Raw genomic sequence first — 23,927 nt, forward strand, 5'->3', positions numbered from 1 at the left:
GGCCATTGCCATGACTAAGGCAGGCGACAACCATGCCACATAGCATGGAAACTGGTCTGCTGAGGATTCAAAGAGTGTGTTGAGCTAATTGAGAGATAGTTCCAGCACTCACAACACAAAGCTAACTTGGTACCACCAAGTCAGACCATCAGTAAGTCTATCCTGGTATTGACCCCTTTGCCTGAAGCACCACTCAAGGGTCTGACGCAGAAGTCATTCCCATTGCCTACTAACTAAACCCTTCTAGCCAGACACAGCTGAACCTGGGACCTTCTGCATGCAAAGCATGTGCCACCACTGAGCTAAGATTAATGGTGTCTTGATAGGGCTTCACAAAGGCAGCTTTTATGACAGGAAGCCTGGAATTTAGTGCTAAATAACCACAAATACCTCAACCAGAAAATCCAAGTTCTTTTAGATGAAAGAAGCATGCCACCTAGGCAAACTTGTATAAATATGCTTCACTTACCAAGTTATCACTCTAGGGCCCAACGCAGACTTACCAGCTTGCCTGCCAATGGTCTACTTTGTTAGATACATGAAGCACACCTCGGCTATGCAAACATATGTCGAAATCAATCCTCTACAGGACTTCAAAAGAACATATTGCAGAAATGACCACCACCACCTTGGTGTTCACTAATTCCTACCCACCTTTTCAGTTCCTGTGATAAGATACCAAAGGGCAAAATATTCACCCACGAAGGAAAGCAACTCCAACACATGAGTTCTGTTCTTCGTCAGGAAGTGTGCCAGATCATATTCCTCCTTTTCCATTACTGAAATCAAACACAATCAAGTTGCACAGGTGCCGCCGAACACACAAATTGGACAGCAGTCCCTTATCACTTGGCCACGCACAGCATTCACCGTAACTTCCAGAGCCCCAACAGAATTTCCCTTCCAGTTACAAAATGCAGGCCGTTCCATATCCAAGGCCACAGCACATCCAGCAACATAATTTTCAGTCACCTCTCCATGTCCCCTTAAAACATTAAGCATGTGATAGGATATTTCCTAGGGAGCACCCGTCCACCAGGAATGAAACTATCTTGGCACAGCCAAGGAAAGCTAGCTGGCTGGGCTATACAAAACGAGGACAGACTTAGCAAGTCAGTTGATCTCCTTGGCTTGAGTTAGATACCTCAGATAGAAGCAGCAGCAGTCACCTTGGCTGGACAATCAGGCTTCTGAATCCAAATCTTTTGGCAAGGTTAAATTCATAGTGTAGAAGCCTCGTCCAACATGCCAGCTGCCTTCTCTTCCTGCACCTGCGTACGCCCAGGCAAGAGGAGGCCCCTGGACAGCTAGCTCTCCTTACATTCTCCTAGCTCGTCAACATTCACATTTGAATATGCCGAAATTGTTTTATTCTTAGTCCTCAAAATGCAACCTTCAGACTGCTCACATTTAAATCACGTTGGTATTTAAGCTGTCACACTTGTGCTGCCGGGCACTGCCGAGTCCCACCTGAACATTTCTGTTCCAATGCCTATCGCATGGCACCAGTGATATTCAGTTTAAGGTTAAAGGAATGATTTAAAGGATGTTAACATTTATCATTCCTCACCATTTTATTGCAACATACATAAAAACCAGAAGGCATGCCTACGAATCCACAGTCTACTCTCCAGGATCTGAGGAACAAACAGATAACCTGTAGGTTTTGCTTTTCTTTATGCACCCCAATGACTCCCTTTGTTCCCCAAAGTTTTATGTGGCATTGTCAAATGACAGCACATCATCTTCTTTTTCACTATTTTTAAAAAATATTGTTTTAAGTTGGAAATAAAGTACAAGGCAATTAATGTCTTTGCCATGGAAGATTGCAGCAACTCCAAGCAATTCCAAAAGTAGTTATTTGAAGAACTCCAACTTTACTTTGAGGAAGGTCCTACCAAAAAAAGAAAAACCATTTGCAGTGGAAGCCGCAGCAGGTCTGCCGATATGGTATTTTAAAATATGAATTCCCAAAGGCAGCAGTATGAACTTGGGTGCACAGCATTCTCACAAACATGAGGCACTGGGATGAGGAACACTTTAGAGCAGGCATAGGCAACCTTCGGCCCACCAGACGTTTTGGCCTACAACTCCCATGATCCCTAGCTCAGCGTTTCTCAACCGGTGTTCCGCGGCACACTACTGTGCCGCGAGACACTGGCTGCTGCGCCGCGATGAGAAGGGCGATTTGCATTGTCACGTCGCTGACCCGCCGGAAAGGACAATGCAAATCGCCATTATCGTCTGCCCGTCTGGGGTCTGTGCGTGCCGTAATTTAAAAGAAACAACAGCAAGAGCTCAAGAATTTGAAAATCCCCGCGACGGCTGTGATTTGTTCTCACGAGAGGTCATCCTTCCCCCTCCCTCCTCCCACACACCCCCCCCCGCTCGCTTCCAGCCTGCCGGTGAGTGATTGCGGGTGGGGGGGAGGAAGAGGACGACGACGACGGAGAGGCTGCTGCTGCAGCCGAGCGAGAGAGCGCGCGGCGACCGGCGACTGAGCAGGCCCGGCGCAGAGAGCCCGCCCGAGGAGGTGCGCACGTTCGCCGGCCTTCCCCAACCGTTGCGGCGGGTGCGACAGAGGGAGAGAGATGTCGCCTTTCTGACGGGAGGCCGAGCAGCACGGCGGCGGAGGCGGCGACACCCGCCTGAGCAGCAGGTACCGCTTGCGAAGAAGGAGGCCGGCGGGTGGCTAGGCGGGAGGAGCGAGCGAGCGAGGGCGGGTAGGCAGGCGGGCGGCGGACCAGGCTTGTAGGCCCGGTTTTGGGCCGGGCGGCCTGAGGCGAGCCACCCCCAGGCTGCTTATGACGTGTCCCCGCTCGCTCCGCAGGCTCTGCGCCTGGTGGGTCCGCCTGGCTACCGCGCAGCAGTGGCATGCTTTACGCGTCTCCCCTCCAAACTAAATATAGGGCGGCACAGAGTTGGTGTGCCGCGGGGTTTTTTTTCATAGAACAAGTGTGCCGTGGCCCAAAAAAGGTTGAGAAACACTGCCCTAGCTAACAGGACCAGTGGTCAGGGATGATGGGAATTGTAGTCCAAAACATCTGGAGGGCCGGAGGTTATCTATGCCTGCTTTAGAGCCACCCCTTCCTGCTTTGTTGTAACTTGGCACGATAACATTGTCTCTTTTCCAAACATGCCATGGATATTCTAAGGGAAGCTGAAGATTTAAGCCATAGCACCATGTGAGGATAGAGAATAGCACTGGGCTTGGATTTAGCTTCTGCCTCTGACACGAAGGTAAGTCTGTCTCCTCCAGCTACAGACCCTATGTGTAGGAACTAGGAAATAATGACACAGGATTGTTGGGAGGGCAAACACAGTAAATATATGCTGTATAAAAAAACAACAGTAGCCTTTCCACCTCTTGACATATCAAGCTTATCTGGGGGCATCCTATAACTCCCTTCAGTCCTCCATTCTATTGCTTCCTTTATTTCTTTGGCCTCTTATTCTCTTCTTCTTTCTTCTTCCTTGTCTCTTTTCTCCTTATCTCCATGCCCTTTCAATCTCTTCCCACCTTCCTTTCTCCCACCTTAATTTGGAGGATGGTCCATCCAAGGCTTGCAAATGATTATTTGACAAACAGCCCTGAAGCAAGAACAGGCATCTTAAGTAAAATATTACAAAACTACACAATTACATATAGAAAATGCTGCATTAATACAAAGTTACTAATATAAATAAATCAGTATCAATTCATTTTCATTCTGACACACCCTCCCTCTCAGCCTCCAGGTTGTCACCCGTGGTCCAAATACAGTGGTACCTCTAGATATGTACCTGATCCGTTCCGGGGTGCCATTCGCACCCCAAAAAGTACGTATCTAGAGAGGCGCTTCTGCGCACGCACGAAGTGTGCAGGATGCTTCTGCGCATGCACGAAGTGCGCATGACGCTTCTGCGCATGCACGCGCGGCGGAACCCTGAAGTAAACACTTCCGGGTCTTGCCACATACTTAACCTGAAAGTACGCAACCTGAAGCATACGTAACTAGAGGTATGGCTGTAATGGGTTGCCTTGGCATTCCCTGAGGGGCAGCAAGGCGCCGCCACCACCACCCCGGAGACAAAAAAAGGGACACAAGAGAGTTCAGTGCTGGGGGAGGAAAAGGGGAGGGTTGCTGCTGCCCCAAAGCAGCCAATCCCCTGAGAGACAACCTGCCACTTCCTCCTGAAATTGCAAACTGTGTTGCTGGATCATCAACCTAGAACCCACAATCAGGGAACCTCAGAATGACTGTGTTTGGTTTCAGAACTCTCATGCAAGGGGGGGGGCATGGGAAGAGGGAGGAACTCCAGCCTCCACTGCCTCCTCCTGAAGCCTTCTCCTTTTCTCAAAGCAGTACCACAAACCTCAGGGAAGGACCAGGGACCAGCAAAATGACTTCCCACTCTCGCATCAGGCAGCAAAATCCCAATGCATATTAGCTGCCCCTCAAGAAGCTAAAGCAATTAAATACAACCAGGACAAGACAAATTTCACTACACCACCAGTTCATATTAAAAATGAGCCCTGGGTCTCATAGGGCGGAAAAGGACCGGAACGCACCAGGGAATTTATCATGGCGTTCCCCTGCCTTGGCTTCTGACTCCGAGGGGCAAGTCCTTTGACTTTCTTCCTTGCGCACACACACACACACACACACGCACACAGGGTCAGGGCTCTGGCATCATCTTATCCAGAGCTTCAATGCTGCCAAACAGCTACCTTGCCTCATTTCATCACTGATAAATCTGCTGACCTCTGCATATAGCGGCTTGCTCTATACCCTTCCAAAAATTATCGTGCAAAGAAAATAATTCTCTCTGTAGAGACTCTCCTCCATGGGGAAGAAAGGTTGCATCTTGCGCTCCTGCAAGGAAAGTAGGTGTCAGAAGATTTCATAGCAGCGGCTGAGGTCAGGACTGGAGTTTTTTTTTTACTTTTCACAGCTATTTGGAGTGACACAAACTACATCTAAAAAGTGCGAAGAGCAGTTTTTAAAAAAATCCTTTGCAGTTTGGGGAGGGATCGAGGAAGGCAAAGCATCTCTGATTTGTATATTAAAGCACAAACATCTGTCCTACTGATGATATTCTAGGGAAGCACATTAGCATAAAATTTAACGATGTCAAATAAGTGGATGTGAAATAGGGACTGCGTAAAGCCACTATTTCCAAGCTTGACAGAAACATCACTGTTTAGAAATGCAAATGAAACCATTATGTTCAATAATTATATGAAAATATGAACAGTTCAGCATGTTTTCCAGCCCTGATGGCGGTTAATGGGATGTACGCTTATGTAAATAACTACTATTAAAGCTAATGCTGAAAAAAACTAATAAATTCACACTAAAGCAACTGATTTAGTACGCTTTTAAAGCCCAGCAGTGCTCACTTATTAGGAAGGAGTGCATTCTTATGTTTAGAACTCATCACTGTTACAAGTCACTGCAACTCCATCAATTACCCGGCATTAATGAAAATGGGACACATACAAAAAAAATTATTGCCTCTCAGCAGTTTTCCTTAAAGACAAAATATAGAGGTATTACTGCCATGGGGCCTGGAGGGGAACTCATCAGCAACATAATCTTTATTGCTACAACTGCACTTCCTGCATTTTAACCCAGGGGTATTTCTCCTGTCCCCAAAAAAGCTATGCTTTCCATGAAATATATAACACACCTGCATTTCAAAGGGAAGCTCCGAAAACTTAGGAGTCACTTCTCCAACATAAAATAGAGACCTGCTCTAAGCAAAGCATAACCCAGCCACCAAGCGCAACAGGCTGGGATGTTGAACCTGACCGAATCCATATAAAGACTGTTTGTTTTGGTCTGGCCGCTTGCTCCATTCCCTTCAAAACAATCATGAATCTTGGGGTCTTTCCTATGCTTGGAGTTGGAACCCAAAAGTTCACCAAAAAATAACCGTGATCGGTGATATAAAGTTGGCCTACCACTCATCTTCAAACTGTCCTTCCAAACATCACTGGAAGGGTGGGTTGCAACAAGCCTCTTGTCATTTTTAATATTGCAGCCCAAATGGAAACTTATGAGAGAAGTCCAAACTTGGCACTTCTATAGTGATGATGAGGGCCTTTTTCGATCCAATACCATGCTCAGAGATTTCAGCGTGACACTCTGCCACAGCAGAATTCACTCAAGCAAAAACTGTATGCAAGAGATGTTCACCCAAGCTCTGGGGAAAGGAGATTCACAAATTCCTGAGCTACAGGTTAGGACCCTCTCCCCAACCCTTGGCTTGCCCATAGGTATGGTTTTCAGTTTGGTGGCTTCGTTGTCTCAAGACCAAATTCTCTGTCCCGTGCTAAATTAATCCCTGGATAGATAATTCATCTCATTCCTCTACCCCAGATTTTTTATTTTATTTTTTGCAATGCTGCCCTGTGCAGAGTAACTAATCTGCTACTGAGGTTAATTCCTCCTTCTGTTTGAACAGAGTAAGTCCTTAAAGCTGAGTAGCTTCTGTTGTTGTTGGAACTATGTTGTCAAAGGTCTAGCACCATTCAATAAAGGCACAGCTCTGGCAGGACCTGCATGTAGGGAGGAAATAATCAAGCTGTCCATCATCATTTTAGGGTGAGTATCCTTCCAAAGGAAGATTTGGTAAAGATGGACACACATAATAAACTGATAGCAAAGTCTAGACTTTTTAAGACTTTCTTAGACTTTAGAAGCTGAGGCTCCAATACTCTGGCCACCTCATAGAAGAGAAGACTCCCTGGAAAAGACCCTGATGTTGGGAAAGATGGAGGGCACAAGGAGAAGGGGATGACAGAGGACAAGATGGTTGGACAGTGTTCTTGAAGCTACCAACATGAGTCTGACCAAACTGCAGGAGGCAGTGCAAGACAGGAGTGCCTGGCGTGCTCTGGTCCATGGGCTCACGAAGAGTCGGACACGACTAAACAACAACAAGACTTTTTTAAAGGCTTCCAGCAAAATGAGACAATCATGGGATCTCCAGTACAGTTCTTTAAAGATACTCATAAGCTTGAAGAGACAATCCAACCTAAAGGAAAGAACTTTAGCACCTCTGGATCTCCATCTTGGTTTTTGAGGACAGACATACAAAAATAAGTTTCACATTTAGCTTATCTACATCATATTTTATTTATAATCTGGGAGGATCTGCCCAACTGTGTAATTCTGCCCCCCTTGTTCTGAGATTAGGAAAAAAGTAGCACTTAAAAAACAAATACTAGATCAGAACTGCTTATTCCTTCAGTGACATGGTGACAGGGCTGCCAACTAGGAGTTTAGCTCTAAACAGAAATTGTGCACCAGGCCTGGTTCACATACAATCATAAACTGCAGGTACAAACTATGGTGTACTATGAACAAAGAGCATGTTTGTTCAATTGCACCAACCCCACTCCTCCCTTTGAAAGAACCAAACCAGAGGATTAGCTAAGAACTGCATGTGAACTAGCACGCATGGTTAGTTTCTCTTGAAACAAACCACGAGAAGATGCCAAGAACAAACCTTTTTTGGACAGAACCCAACCGCAAGGGCTAATTCACACATAATGTTAAGCCAAAAAAAAAAAAAAAATTCCTCTTGTGTCAGAAAAGGGAAGAGGGGGGAGAGCATGATTTGGGCAGCAGGCATGGTAAGCCACAGCTCATTTGGAATTATGGCTTACTAGGACATGCAACCTAGCAGTTAAAAAGCACATCAAAATGCAAGTAGATAAATAGGAACCGCTACAGCGGGAAGGTAAACGGTGTTTCCATGTGCTGCTCTGGTTTGCCAGAAGCGGCTTTGTCATGCTGGCCACATGACCTGGAAGCTGTACGCCGGCTCCCTTGGCCAATAATGCGAGATGAGCGCGCAACCCCAGAGTCAGTCACGACTGGACCTAATGGTCAGGGGTCCCTTTACCTTTACCTTTAGGACATGCAAAGAAGATCAAACCTATCCATTCTGAAGGAAATCAGCCCTGAGTGCTCACTGGAAGGACATATCTTGAAGCTGAGGCTCCAATACTTTGGCCACCTCACGAGAAGAGAAGACTCCCTGGAAAATACCATGATGTTGGGAAAGATGGAGGGCACAAGGAGAAAGGGACAACAGAAGATGAGATGGTTGGACAGTGTTCCTGAAGCCACCAACATGAGTCTGACCAAACTGCGGGAGGCAGTGGAAGTTAGGAGTGCCTGGCGTGCTCTGGTCCATAGGGTCACGAAGAGTCGGACACGACTAAACAACTAGACATGCAAACCAGGCAATTTCAGCAGCAACCAAAATTAGACTACAAGGCATCAGCAAAATTGTTGTGCCTATGACAATACTGCAAAGCTGTATTATGGGATTGCTGAAGTTTCAAGGCAACTGGAAACATATAATATTGTCATGGTCTTCAAAGAATTAGCAAAATTGAAACAAATATGAAATGGAGGACACTTAAGATGTAAAGGATCTTAAGCAAAACAGTTCCAACAAAAAAATCATAATGCTAATTTTCTAACGTGCAGCTGAGGACTGAAACTATTACAGTCAACTTTGCAATGGGAAAACAAAACTCGTCACCCTGAGAAATTTCCTACATTTAGCTTCAAAGGAGGGCTGATGGTAGGGGGCTGCGGAGGAAGAGATGGGAAGGACATTAAAGAACTTGCCAATGAAAGGAAGGGACATTATTTAGAAAAGGACAGGTGGCAGATTGGGAGATGACAACACCCAGTGAGCAGAAAAGCCAGAAATATAAGGGCAGGTTCAGTAGAGGGAGAAAGCAAAACAAGTCATTCCAACTCAGTTGAGCCTTCTGAACATATCGCAACCTTCCAAAAACCAGCAGCCTGACAAAAGAGCTAGAACAACATTGCAAAAATGTGTGTCATTCCCCTTACTGAGAAGAGGAGGATGTGCTACAGCTTGATGTGAGAGAGTCAATACAAGATTCTAGATATGCAGACTTGTAAATTGGAAAAACATTGCTGATGTTTCAAAGCTGAAAGCTGAAACCTCTGATGTTTCAAAGCTGAAACCTCTGATACCTCCATCTTTGAGTTGGCCTCCCTTCTTTCCCTCTTCTCCTCCTGTGAACTTTCTATTCTTCTGTTTCCTCTATTATTTTTTCTTTGAGCCAGCTTTCATCAGATTGGAGGTACTCTATCCTTTCCATTTACACAACCTCTTTTTCCTGTCTTTGGGGTTCAGAATTTGGAGGAAGCCATCACTTTTAGTGGATGTTGACTACGAGATGAATGCTATTTTTAACAATACGAAAGAAAAAAATGTGGAAATCCAATAAATATCTGAATTTCAAAACCATGTACTTGGTTCAATCCTATTAAAATGGATAGTATGGGATGCAGAGTTCCTTGCTTGGGTTCTTAAACTTACTCTACTTTTTTATCCAGAGTTGGCCCAGTGAAGTCACAGCAGACAGCTCAGGTCACGACAAATGTACAACCTGAAGGAAGCACAAAAGGCCAGACAAGAAGCCATTGAGACACCAAGCGGGTGGTGGAAGCTAATTTGTTCACCACTGCATGGTTACAATCATTGTGATAAATGGCTTGCAAAAAAAAGGATACCAATTGCTTTCACCAAATAAATCCTTTTATCCAAAAGGGAAGAGAAGGGATAAAAAAGTGTTCTGCCATCTGAATCACCGAAACTACTTTACAAGTGAAGGCCATTCTAAGGTTAAAAACAGTAAGACAAATTTGCTGCTGATTAATAATAAAGCCATTCATTTTATTCTTCAAATCTAAAGTAATTACAAGCCAGAGTATGGCAAATGGATTTAGCTGAAGCCATTATTACGTCAGGAAAATCCTTTAAAGAAGAACAGTCATTTAAAAGACTAAACTGAATAATGAACTCTCCTGAACAACAATTATTATGAGATTGATTTATTGAAAGTGCATTTAATCATGCAAGAAATGTGTAAAACTTTGCAAAACAGTTCAGTAAGGCAGCAACGCCAATCACGGGGCTGGCCCAACGTGCTCATTACTGCCGAGGGGGCAGGAGAGACAGGGGAATTCATTTCGGTAGGAGCAATAAAGTATATCAATTTCTCTGAATCCACATTTCTAGTCAATTTGCTACAGTGCAGGCTCCAGCAATTAATGATCTCATTTACCACTTGTGCCTCCATTTAGGAGACCTCAATCTTGGCCTTCTCTTGGGTCCAAGTGTCAGCAAGCAGACCATAACTCAGAAATGCAACCCGTGTGCACAGAACATCCACAACGCCAGGGCCTACTGTAAAATTATCACTGCAGTGTCTGTTTCCACACAGCAAGTTTCATGTTCAAAGCAGCTTGCTCGTCGTGTGGACAGGGGAATCTGCCACATGCAGCCTGAAACCTTTTGAGAGTTGGAACTCATCCATTTCTAAATGAGCACTAAACAATTTCTTAAACTAATGAGGAAACACTGTATTACTGAGACTCCCCAGAAATATTTCTGCATCAGGGAGCCAGTGCAGACAATCCTAGAGCAAGGAACAACTAGTTCAGAGAAATCACAGCTAGGCTATTATTTCTTTTTTCTCTCCCCTTGAAAGGCAAGTCAACATTAGTAGTGTGTGTCTTGTCTTGGACTACCTGGCAAGTCCACGCTGAGCTAGCATTTTAGCCTGGTACTTCTCAGCTCTTAGCCATTATGCACCACCCACTATCAGCTGTTTAGCCAAGCCCCTAAAAGCCAAAGCAGACAATAAAGGAATCCTAACCCAGAAAGTCCTTCGGCTCACACGGAGAGCCACCTGGTCCAATTTGCCCCACTACAAGAACTCACAAAAGATGCCTCTCTAACTGAGTTAACACTGGGTGCCACAAGCAAAGGAAGACTCCGCGCCAGAAGTGCCTGCAGTCCAGGAAAGATTTCAAACCTCCGTAAGCAGCGGCAATGCAAGAGGAGTGACGCCTCTGCAAAAACTGTGGGTCTTGGCAACTGTCACAGACAGGGCTATGGATTTAATAGGGGCCAGAGTCACTGCCTGGACATGAAAGTTTGGCCGGGTGCCGTGTTGCATGACAAGACAGCCCATTTGGGATTGCCATGAGCTTCTGTGATGACACCGCTTTGAGGTTTAATCCCACAGAGCTGGCATTAGGGGCAAAATGTCATTCTTTAAGGACACCCTGTTAATCCTAGCTTCCACAACCATGAGCAACCCAATCTGCCTTTGTTCTCATAAGCGTCCAGTATTTCAAGGGACAAGCTAAATCAAGTGAATTAAGACCGAAAGTGTCTTCAATAGCATTTCTGGGCTTTGATAAATTTAAACACTTAGCATTATTTTAATGCCGGTCTTCCTTGATGTTAGTTTAGGAGTTCATAAAAATTTCAAGGCATGTGTTATTTACCCAACAGCCCTTGACTACGCCTTCTACATTTAACAAGTTGCTAAATACATATATTATTTAACTGATGCCACCATTATGGTTGAGCATATAAATATTCAGGGAGTTTTTAATAAGCTGAGCTTTTATCCATTAGCCATAATGACTGTTTGGAAACCTTTACTAGTGGGGAGCCAAGATGCTCACTATGGGCACCATCTTCAAAGGCTGGGTACTCAGGAATTATCAGCTCTTTTTCTCCATTCTTCAACTAACCGTCTCTTTCCAGAGAAAGGAGAGTGGATTGGTTCAGAACTACACACTAGCAATTTGCCCCTGACTGTGGTGTGTGGGAAAGGAAACAAATCAAGAGTCTAGTGAACCCAGTCTCATGGCTTGCGTCCTCCAAGCAAACCGTAAGCGCTAAGCCAGAAACTTGGCTCCATTCATGGTTTGTTTGGAGAGAAACAAACCATGTGCCCATGTTCACACATCCAGCTTGTACCTTCATCCACCTGACACAGTCAGGAGCAAAGGCCTGGTGTGAATTAAGCCATTGTTTAACACAGATTGCAAAACAGGGCATTCTGGAACCTGAACCAGAACAGTGCATTAAATAATATCTCAACCAGCAATACTGATACAAGGATATTCTCAGATTACTTGTGTTCTGTGTGCCAGAAGAGCCAGATTCTGAGCCATGTGGCAAGACTGCAAATGTGTGTTTCGCCCTTTGCAGAGACACAAGGCTATTAAGTACTGGCAGTAACTGTAACCGGATGCTAAACTGCCACCAAAACTATCAATCATGCACCTGCCTGGCTAACTAAGAGATTGAAGTTGGTATGCAATTTCAGATCATTAATGTCCAGCCAGGCCAAGCACAGCACTGCACGCCAACTCTACGCTATTAGAAGGCAACTTTTCCCAAACTGGAGAACCCACCAGAAATGTTCACAAACACATATTCAAACTTAATTTCTGCGTGGAGACATATTTTTTATATTTTTGTAAATGCTAGGATTCTCAAGAGTTCCATAAATGCTACGGACTGCAGAAAAAAGAACTCTAGGTATGAGAGCAGCCCTGCCCGATTGCAAAGGAACTGCATGTAGCTTGTATGCCTCTCATCTCTGCCTTAGGCCATTAAAGAGATGATCAAAGGCATGATTGACTAAGGTCATAACAAGGTCCATTTTAAGCACATTGCCATCACAAGCAAACACACACAGCCACCTGCATAGCATTACATGGGATCCTGAAATAACCAACTCAAGACTCTGTATCTGTTCACGGACCCTTCTGAAAACAGAGCTCGTTCCACACTTCAAGATGGTGGGTAGAGTAATAAAGAATGCCAGAATTATTTCTTTGCTTATGAACTGAGTATTGTTCATCATAATCTTCCTGTTTTTTTCTGCTCACTGCTGATGTTTTTTTCTTTTACATTTTGTATTATTGAAATGTGCTTTTATAACTTACTGTACATCACTCTGAGTGTCTTGTTTGAAAAAGTAAGGAGCTATAAATAAATAAATATACAGCATAGCTAAAGTGATTGTCATAAAATAGATACAGCACGCACCCATACACACCAACTTAAGTCTCTCTTGTGACCATCAGCGAGTCACACACCTCAGTTTTGCATACATGCACACATGCAAACACCACCAAAACCTAAGGCACATAACTCTCTTACCCACCCGTGAAGAGCATTCACAGGCACCTTGAGCCCCTAAAAGGAACAGACTATGTTTACAAATCTTATATGCGCAAAGCTGTTCATTTGTTCCATTATCTTCTGAAGTCAAGAGCCAAGACTGTTTCAACACAATGTCCCACTAAGGCTAAGATGACAGAAATTACTTAGAAGTGGGGACAGCATACCACAACCATCATGAGCCATGAACTTCCCTTACGATTGTTTGCAATCTTGATTAAAACTGGATCTGCTTCATCTACACTCCCCTGGCTATGCTGACCGGCTGCAACCTTCTCTGACGTCAGTGGAAAAAATATTCTTCACATCAGAACTTGGCTTCTGAAGTTCCTCTTTACTTACCTTCATGGCGTTGTTGCCACTGTCAGTCATGCTCAGAGTCATCTAAATTGAGAGACATTACTAATTTAGGTTCATTGATTTCAATGGGTCTAGTCAGAGAAAAACTCAGCTGGACACAACCCAATATTTCTCAGAAATATTATATATCACTCCTCTAAGAAAGCCTATTAAAATTAACCCAAGGCTATAGAAAAAGAGTTACTGACACAAATGTGCTTTCTTTGGCAAGACCAGTCCACAAAATCCCCTTCTACCTGACAACGATATAGTGGGATAACCCTTTCCCTCTAACTGGTGAATGATTTCCCTAGTTATTTTCACCCCCAACAGTGTTACCAGACAGCAAACAATGCAAAATCACCACAATGTTTTCAACTAACCCTGCAGCTAGAGGATAGAAGCTCACATTTTAAAATATGCAAGCATAACTTCAGCACACAACAATACACTGCCAAAGGTATGGCACCCCAATTGCATTAGAACCAGATGCCCCCTAATGTCAACACCAACTCTGTGAATTGTTCAAACGCTATGAACTGTTAGGGGCTTTTTTGGCCATTAAAATAAATGCTTCTGGCTACTTCTGGGATGCCCAGTGTAAAGAAACGAGGTCAGGAAGTGTGTGTTCATGAAAGAAAAGCACCTTGGAAACTGCCTGCACTCCCCCAGATTTCTAACACAAATTTAAGAGCTTCATAAAAGTGCCAGGAAGTGGGAGGCGCATCACATATGTGTCCATCCCTATTTGTTTTAAGAATGTCCCGAACAGGCCTTCCCACATTCCAACACAGCACCAAGTTTCCTCCCCTTCTTTGCAGAAGACCAAGCATTTGTATTCCAGATTGATAAGTCATTTACACAGTTCCTTGGCCACTGAGCAGACTTCAAGAGAACTGAAATTAACTGATCAGAGGTATGTGAAGGATTTTGAATCATTCATGTATGATGGATAAGTGTTCGCGTAGTTAAAATTATATTGTTTTAAATTATGTCCTTGTTTTATGTTTCTAGTTTTTATAGAGTTTTATGTAGTGTAAAATCGCATGTATTAACCTTCTGCCATCTTTGCCAGACTTCTCCTGAAAGAAGTATTTATGCTCGAATAGTCTCTCGCCAATAAAGGTAAAAACAAAAACCCAAAGGGATATATTTCCTTCTCGATAGCTCAGTAGCACTCATTAGCATTAATGGAAGTTACGCATGCAGAAATGCGCCAAAGGAGAAAGAATGCCCCCCCGGAGTGTGCATCCCACCTCACATCCATAAGCATATGCAAAACACGACGCCTAGAACACTGCACCACTAAAGGAACGAAAGACACTATGAACACAGCAAATAAGGACAAAGTTTCAAACTCTGTTCTAAAAGCATCAAGCCTCAGCCCCCTAATACCAGATCACACCATCTGGGGTGCTGCAATGGGGCAGCAGGTGGTTTGCCCTCTCATCAAATAATTCTACAAGCAACGATCTCTCTACTGGGGGATATTTGTTTCTTTGAAGCTGTGGGTGTGGTCAATACAACGTATAATTCCGAGAATAGGCATTGTCAACGTAAGTCATATACCCTAGAAGCATATCTGTTTAACTGGAATGAGAGGATCAGGCCCATGGCCCATCTAGTCCAGCATCCTATTCTCAGAGCAGCCAAACAGATCCTGTCTGCAGGACCTGAGCACAAGAGCACTCTCCCCTCTTGAGGTTTCCAGCAACTGGTATTCAGAAGAATCACTGCCTCCAGCAGGTTTTCTTAGCTGCCTTCTTCTCTGCAAGGTGCGGGGACTTTCCTGACACACACCTTGCAGTGGGGAGGGGGAAAAGGAGAGAGATTTACAAGTGTGATATTCGCTCTTTCGCTTCTGAATCCTTCAGGAGCTGCAGCCCCGCCTGTCCCATCAGGTGACATCCCAGAACAAGCTATGGAGTTGGGACCGATGAACTTCCCAGGCCAAGCAACAAGCTGTCCAGGGGAGTCGGGGTTGCAGCAGGAGATTCCAGCTTCCTGCTTGTACATTACGGTCTACCAAGGAGACCTGAACAATGTTCTGCTTTACTCACTGCCCCTACCCTTCCCGAATCCCACCCCACCTACTTCTACAGAAGCACACCCAGCAAGCCCTACATTTGCACCCAATCAGGCTGCAAGGTGGGAAATGACACTCCACCATTTGGTACCCCCTCCCCCTGCCCAAGTGCCTCTTGTTCTGTTTTTCACTCAGTGATCAAACCATCTGTCAGTCAGTCAAACTGACAGATGAGCACTCTTAGCTCTGGTTAAGAAATGAACCCACAGTGGCAGTTCAGACACTCCTGTCTGCCAAGGGCCTGGGTCAATGCCTGACCAACATCCTCTTTTTTTTCTTTTTAATTTGGGCATGTGCACCCAACCCTACCAGAGATCACCATCTGTTGCAGTCGCCAGCAATTTTATTCTGAATCATTCAGCCCAAGTTGTCTCACTGTTGTGCAAGTCTTGAAATAAATGACTACCGGTGTGTTGGAATTTCAAATACTGTAATGCCTGGCAAAATTCATGTTTGTTTCAATGGGGTTTTCAGAGATAAAGGGAGGGATTCAGTCATGCTAAGGCAACCGTTCCATCAGGGCAACCAACACACACCCCTTCTCCTCCCTGCTCCCTGCATGCTGTTCTGGGGGTTCTCCTACCCCCACAGAGCCAATTTCAGGGGGCATAAAGGAAGGAGAGGGGAGAAAGGCCCATTGTGCAAGCAGAAGTCCTTGAACACAGTTTCTACTGAAGAGAGTCATTAGTTGAACCCTGCCCGGTGGTTTTGGTGACTGAGGACCCTTCTGCCTATTCAATGTTTTCCGAAAAGGAGAGGCAGGCCACATCAAAGCCCACCTTGCATTGATCCAATAGTGTGCCATTTGCTCCAGGTGAGGACCATGCCAGAGCCAACATTCCAGGCGCCCAGCAACATCCAGGTACACAATGCAGGCAAAGTGTGGGGTGATACCTCTCTGGAAGCCTGCATTAGCCATCCGTAAAACTGCTAGAGCAAGATTCAGCAAGAGAGGTGGGAGGGAGAAGTCTATATTTTACTAACGCACAAATTCTGTTTCGTTGTTTTTAAGTTGACAAATATCTATTTCACAGCAAAGCAACATCCTGGGAACAGCTGGGTGGCACTTTCAAGCTCAAATGAGCCAGAAGTGCATGCTGGCAAGTCACCTCCGATTGCTTCTGAATGGCAGCACATGGAGATTTATGCCCGGCTATAAATTAGGACAATTATTTCTCTCTGGTTTGCTTTTTATTCCAGGCAGCAACTCTGTGTTTTACTCCCCCCACCCCCACCCCGCTCTTAAATAAAAAAGGATATCTTCCCTTTCTTTGATGATGAGTTCATTCTGTTCCTCAAGTTGTCTGATCTTCTTCTCAAACGACTCCTGCTCAGCTTTCAGGCGCTCCTCTGTCACCTCTTTTTCCTCACTCACCCTGAAAGAACGAAAGAACACACACGCTATCAGACAAATATTATGCATGAACACAAGCAGGGAAAGCTTCTGATCAGGGCCAGCCTTAGGCATCGGGACAACTTCTTCCCCCACCCACCCCAATCTCATCCCGAAACATCGGGAGGGGAGGGAGAAATGTGTGGATAGATTTACTACTGCTGCTTCTGCTCATTTACATAGCCCCTGTCATCAGCAGAGCAGCCGATTCCTTTTATTGCTTTCAATCTCACCAGCCGCCATACAAAGTGAGTCATTATTATTGCTGTTTTACCAACGGGGAACGAAGGCTGAGAAAGGGACTTGACCAAGGCCAAACACTGAGCCCACTGGCAGAGATGGGACTTGCTTTGACTGAGGAGCAAAAGTTTCAGGGTCTTATCTGCTGTTGGAGCGTATCATTTCCAACTGCAGGTGGAGAATCAAATGTCTGAAAGTTCCCCACCTCATAAAATACTCTCTCTACGCCAGCCTCCACCAACCTGGTGCCCTCCAGTTGTTTTGGACTATGACTATGAGTCGCAGCGTAAAATACCTGGTGAGCACCAGGCTGGTGAAGGCTGGTCCATGTTACAAATCATGGAGGAAGTTCTAGGCAAAGGTGGCCCCATGCATGGCCCAAGGGTGGACCTCCTGCTCTGTCTGCAGATCTCCCTCTCCATTTCCTCCCTCACCTGCAGAGAGGGGATCCCTGCAGACTCTGCTGGTCCCTGACTCTCTCCCCCGGGGACCAGAGGATTGTGTCCTTAAGGATCATAACTATGGTGCTGCTTTATTTTTTTTTATTTTTTTTAAATATTTTTATTAATTTTCCAATTAAAACCAATTATATCACATTCAATATTTCAAATTATACACATATATATATCAATCAAACCGAATGTTATGCCAAATCATCTAAAGAATTTTTTATTTGGGTTCCCATGCTTCAAGAAATTGGGAATTCCTCGCAACTGTCCACTGCCGTCTTTTTTCTAAAGTTCAAATCGTCCTCCAAATTCATAATAATCCAGATCTTCCCCTTACAGTCACATAGATGTTTTCCACTTTCATCCGATTGTTTCCCAGCCGCTGAGTAAATATCAAACAAAGTTTCACAGATGTTCTTTCTCCTGTGTGAGTTAATCAGTCCAGCCTCCCCATAAATCTTCTTAATGGAGCTCCTTGTTGCGTCGAAGCAGCCCGAAGCAGCGCCATCTCAAAAAGCTCAAATCACTTTCGCTTTCTCTCACAGCCACGAAGATTCACGATCATTATAGAATTTACAGCCTTTTCAGGCAGGAGACCCAAACATCAAACCATAAACTCTTGGTAAATTAATGGATCTCCTTGCCCTATAGCTGAACTTAGCTTCAGGTCGCTGCTCCAATTTAAAGTGCGTCACAACTCATAAATCCTCCGAGCGCGTCCAGAACTCCTTCCGCCCAACTAGGGGGAGGCTTTTCTCATCGGCAACTCCACATCTTTAAAAAAATATGCTCAGTAACAACAGTTATAAAGTTCAACTCACACAGTCTTTTGCTTCTCTTTCACTCCAAACAAGCCAGGACATCGCGTCCGGGAAGGTACGAGGCAACAATATGAAGGAAAAATAAAAAATAAAAACTCGCTTCCCTTATCGCTCCGTCCCCATCAATCCTTCTTCCAGATGCAGTACAATCTTTGACTCCTCTCCTTTCAGCAGCATAAATTTCTCAGCAGTAAACAGCGCTTCTTCCCCTCCTTCTGAAGTATGTCCATAGATTTAAGCCTAATTATCTTCTTTAACCATGGAAATCCCCGCCATGCAGATTAGCGTCCGGGAGTCCTGGCCCTCGTAAGTGCTCAGCCCAAGCTCCCCCCACTCCAAAAACAGTCGGAGTGGGTCTGGGGGCATCGCGGCCCAGCGGCCCCTCTCCGTAACCCCCGGAGAGGGTAGGGGGTTGCCATTTACTCCCCTAGCAACCGCCAAATTCCTCACGAAGGTCAGAGAGATGGAAAACAGGTCCGCCATTCCTGCAGGCGGAAACCGGAACCGGTGCTGCTTTATTTTGTGATCTCAGCTTTTTTTAAAAAGCCATGTGTTGATAATGTGCTGTCAAAGATTTAAGCTGATGTTATTGGGGAAGGGTGGGAGGTTGTTCTGTGTATGAAATAAAAATCCCCATGAAAAGCCATGTTGGCGATCAGACTTACAAACAAAGGAATGTGATATAAAATAAGCAAGAGAACAAATATGTGTCTTTTTCATGAACTGTTATGAGCCTCAAAGCCAGATACCAACAGGTGTCTGTATATAAAGCACAGCCTTGGCTTCCACTACTAACATCTGCCTCCTAAGCATCTGTTGTTGTTGTTGTTGTTTAGTCGTTTAGTCGTGTCTGACTCTTCGTGACCCCATCTAGTACTATACCAGTGTGTGCTGCTACAACTCTAACTCATTTGCACAACTGGAGAAAGTGTTCCTCCAAATGGGGGGGGAGCAGCATCACAGAGTGAGTGTGTGCGTTTGGGGGGGGGGAGACCTTGCAAAGAAGATAAGCCTTAGAAGATACAATTACTCACAGGTGACCAAAAAGACAGCAGAGAAAATGGATACACATGCTTTGTCAGATTATGTCAGATTTATGTCAAGGCCTATTCAAGACCTGCTAGAGATTACTGTGTACTTTAGTGCTCTATGCCTCATGGCGGAAATGCCATAAATGATTTCTGGGTCTGTCAGGAAGAAAATCACTGGAAGCTAAACAAAAACTTTGGCTCACTTGCTGCACTTCCACTTCCGATTCCTCTCCCCAAAACATATTGTTCTACATGTTACTTGCTATAGCATGACAAGAGCACAAGCTTGATGTAACATACTTGTGTTATCCTTTGAGAAACTAGTGGTTTTCATTTTATTATTTCAACTGTGCACTGTAATTGTTTTAAATGGTAAATTTTTGTAATAATAATTTATAATAATTTATTATTTATACCCCCACCCATCTGGCCGAGTCTCCCCAGCCACTCTGGGCACCTCACAATTGAATATCAATACAGCATTAAATATTAAAAGCTTCCCTAAACAGGGCTGCCTTCAGATATCTTTTAAAATTAGGATAGCTGCTTATTTCCTTGACATCTGATGGAAGGGCGTTCCACAGGGCGGGTGCTGCTACCGAGAAGGCCCTCTGCCTGGTTCCCTGTAACTTGGCTTCTCGCAGCGAGGGAACCACCAGAAGACCCTCGGCGCTGGACCTCAGTGTCCGGGCAGAGCGATGGAGGTGGAGACGCTCCTTCAGGTATACAGGACCGAGGCCGTTTAGGGCTTTAAAGGTCAGCACCAACACTTTGAATTGTGCTCGGAAACGTACTGGGAGCCAATGTAGGTCTTTCAGGACCGGTGTCATGTGGTCTCGGCGGCCGCTCCCAGTCACCAGTCTAGCTGCCGCATTCTGGATTAATTGTAGTTTCCAGGTCACCTTCAAAGGTAGCCCCACGTAGAGCCCATTGCAGTAGTCCAAGCAAGAGATAACTAGAATATGCACCACTCTGGCTAGGCAGTCCGCAAGCAGGTAGGGTCTCAGCCTGCGTACCAGATGGAGCTGACAGACAGCTGCCCTGGACACAGAATTAACCTGTGCCTCCATGGACAGCTGTGAGTCCAAAATGACTCCCAGGCTGCGTACCTGGTCCTTCAGGGGCACAGTTACCCCATTCAGGACCAGGGAGTCCTCCACAAACAGTACTTCTGTCTTGCCAGGATTCAACCTCAATCCATTAACCGCCATCCATCCTCCAACCGCCTCCAGGCACTCACACAGGACTTTCACCGCCTTCACTGGTTCTGATTTGAAAGAGAGGTAGAGCTGAGTATCATCCGCATACTGATGAACACCCAGCCCACCCTGGAACCATTTGGGGAAGAGTAAGCTATAAATGCAAATACAGTGGTACCTCGGTTTAAGTACACAATTGATTCCGGAAGTCTGTACTTAACCTGAAGCATACTTAGTACGCTTTAGGTTAAGTACAGACTTCCGGAACCAACTGTGTACTTAAACCAAGGTACCACTTTACACACCCCTGCTGCTATTATCCACCAGCTAGTATTCAGAAGAAAAATACCACTGCCACAACCCCCTCCCTGAGCAAAAACATAGAAAATGTGGCTTAGTGTCAAAGTAATTTGCCCATCTCTTTGTGTATTTATTTATTTATTTATTTATTTATTCATTCATTCATTCATTGAATTTGTATATTTCCCTTCATCACAAGGCGGTTTACAACATAAAAATGTGAAATGAGAAAACAAAATGCATAACAGAAAAGACAAAAACAAACCAACAACCCTCCTACAAACACATTTAAAAGGACAGGTTGGTTAATCAGCCAAAGGCCTTGGTTACAGAGAAACAGTTCTGCCTGTCTTTCGCCTGTGGCAAAACTTATTTTTCAAACGCAAGTCCCTAGACAACGGGTTCCCTCATCATTTAGCAAGTCCAAAACAAGAGCAGATGTGAGAAGAGGCTCATTTCCACTCATTAACAGTGAGCTACCTCCAAACACAAGAAAGCAGAATTCTCTTAATTAAGGATTTGAAGGAGTAACAGGAAAGGTCTCCTACTAAGAAAAAGCGATACCTGGCAAAACAAAAGCTGGTAAAAGCTTTGCACAATGAGATGAAAGGCGTCATAGAGGAGACATTATGTTTCAACATTGAGACCCCTGCGTTTCTTATCAGGGTGCAGGCTTAATACAGTGGTACCTCGGTTTAAGTACACAATTGGTTCTGGAAGTCTGTACTTAACCTGAAGCAAACTTTCCCACTGAAAGTAATGGAAAGTGGATTAATCCATTTCAGACAATTATTATTATTATTATTATTATTATTATTATTATTATTATTATTATTATTGGAGAACAAGAAGGGAAAACTTATGCATACCTTTGCCCTGCTGGTGACTTTTGTATCACTGTTTATTTTATTGTGTTTAAAAATATATTGTAAGCCACCTTGAGCACTTCGGTTAGTAGGCAACGTATAAATAAACCCTCCTAAATTAATAAATGAATGAATAAAATGCAGCTCCACACAGGAGCTTCTGCATAGGCCAGCAAGTGTACAAGGTGAACAATACACAACTGGCCTGCTTACTCTGCAAAGTGGACGCCGTGTTATAGGAACGAGAAGAAAACAACAGTCACACTAAGCTGCTGGGTAAGAACTCCTAATTCAGACTGGTATGGTTGTCTTTGGGTTGTATTCATTTTACCCAAGCCCATGTACTACCGAAGACCTAAGGAAACTCAATACATATGCAAATCTAGAAAGGGAGTTTATTTATAAGCCATTGAAATAACAAATTTTATGATGTCTACCCACACAACGCAGGTGGCGCTGTGGGTTAAACCACAGAACCTAGGGCCTGCTGATCAGAAGGTCGGTGGTTCTAATCCCTGTGGCGGGGTGAGCTCCTGTTGTTTGGTCCCAGCTCCTGCCCTCCTAGCAGTTCGAAAGCACACAGTGCAAGTAGATAAATAGGTACCGCTCCGGCGGGAAGGTAAACGGCGTTTCCATGTGCTGCTCTGGTTCACCAAAAGCGGCTTTGTCATGCTAGCTACATGACCTGGAAGCTGTACACCGGCTCCCTCGGCCAATAATGCGAGATAAGCGATGCAACCCGATTCGGTCACGACTGGACCTAATGGTCAGGGGTCCCTTTACCTTTACCCACACATTTATTTTCACTTATTTCTTTTAAAATATTCTAACTTGTCTGATCAAGTGTTTTTTGCATTTGTTACTCTTCGACAGTGGAGCAGGCTCCCACAAAAAGTGGTGGGCTCTCCTTCCTCGGAGGTTTTTCAGCAGAGGTTGGATTGCCACTTGTCATGGATGCTTTAGTTGAGATTTCTGCATTGCAGGGGGTTGGACTAGATGACCCTCAATGTCCCTTCCAGCTCTTCCATTCTATAATTCAGACTAGACAGACCTTCAATTTGACACAGCAAGGCAAGCAGGTTCTTTTCTTAAACACCACTGGCGACATTAGAGAAGGATTATTTGGTTATCTGTATGGAAATGAGGCAGGTAGACTGTTAATACAGGACAGTCTACCAGGAGCATCAATCTTGAAAGAATTGCACTGGCTGCCAAAATATTACAGGACCAAATTCAAGGTGCTTAAGATGACTTATAAAGCTCAATGACAACTTGGGACCTGGATACCTCAATAAGTGTTGTCTCCTGTGCATTTGTATCTTCTGGGTAGGCTCTGTTGCTGAAATTTGCTATGCAGCAACACAGGGGAAGAGCCTTTTTGGTGGTGGCGCCCCAATTGTGCAGTTGCTTCCCTTCTGAGTAACAGCTGACACCAACACATATCAGTTTTCATTGGTGCCTGACTGATTAGTGGATATTAGTCCATTTTGTTATTCTGGCATGGTTTGATCTTTCTTGCCTGCTATTTATAATGTGTTGTTTCAGTTTTAATGTCCCCTGCCCTGGGACTGCCTTTGGCAATATAGGGCAAGATAAAAGGAAAAGCAACAAACAAATCGAGCAAAGAACCAAGGTGTAAAATAACTCCTGCTGATCAAAGCATTAGTCTAAGAAATCAGAGTATGGCTGTCAATCTACAATGCACGGATCAAAACAGAAAAAAGGAGTATGCCTACTCTGTTTTGTTACTAGGAATTACACCAGTGCTGGTTAATAGTAATGGGGGGAAAGAACCCTTCCATCTTTTCCAAAGAGAGAAAGAAATTATGGCAAGCATTAAAAGAGTGGAGGTGAAAGAAACTAAAGCTTAACTCCCTCATTACGGTGAAGAGGTCTTTTTAATTATATCCATTAAAATATGATTAGGTTTAAAAATAAAAGGAAAACCAAGTATAAGAGAGTGTTACGCTCATTTTACTTTTCAGAATTAATGTTGCTGCAACTTTCTATTTTTTCTTCCAAGAAATGGAAGGTAGAATTATCAAGCTGGCCCGGGGGGGGGGGGGGGACTCAGAGCATCCAAGACTTAAAAATAGTATTGTTCTTAAATGAGTTGATGTATGTATACAGAAGAGATAAAAAAAACCAATGCTTTCCTTAGAAAACAA

The 23,927-nt window shown here is 44.4% G+C and overlaps 1 protein-coding gene and 1 long non-coding RNA gene across 6 annotated transcripts in view; both read right to left on the reverse strand.

The window, feature by feature from the left end:
• The window catches only part of LOC132592815 (uncharacterized), a 44,614-nt gene extending 27,908 nt beyond the window's left edge, over positions 1-16,706 (reverse strand). Inside the window, exons 1-2 of the long non-coding RNA XR_009558340.1 lie at positions 9,003-16,706; positions 1-8,972 (exon numbers count right to left, since the gene is read on the reverse strand). The exon at positions 1-8,972 is cut by the window's left edge and continues 27,908 nt beyond it. This is a non-coding gene — a long non-coding RNA (uncharacterized LOC132592815). The remainder of the gene's footprint in view (positions 8,973-9,002) is intronic.
• KIAA1328 (KIAA1328 ortholog) overlaps positions 1-23,927 on the reverse strand; it is a 198,921-nt gene that overhangs the window by 155,542 nt on the left and 19,452 nt on the right. For all 5 annotated transcript variants that reach the window (XM_035100607.2, XM_035100609.2, XM_035100608.2 and 2 more), the window contains one exon: positions 16,721-16,836. In XM_035100607.2, coding sequence (XP_034956498.2) covers positions 16,721-16,836 — 116 coding nt within the window. The remainder of the gene's footprint in view (positions 1-16,720; positions 16,837-23,927) is intronic.

This window comes from Zootoca vivipara, chromosome 11, assembly GCF_963506605.1.
Source record: "Zootoca vivipara chromosome 11, rZooViv1.1, whole genome shotgun sequence".
NCBI classification, from domain to species: domain Eukaryota; kingdom Metazoa; phylum Chordata; class Lepidosauria; order Squamata; family Lacertidae; genus Zootoca; species Zootoca vivipara.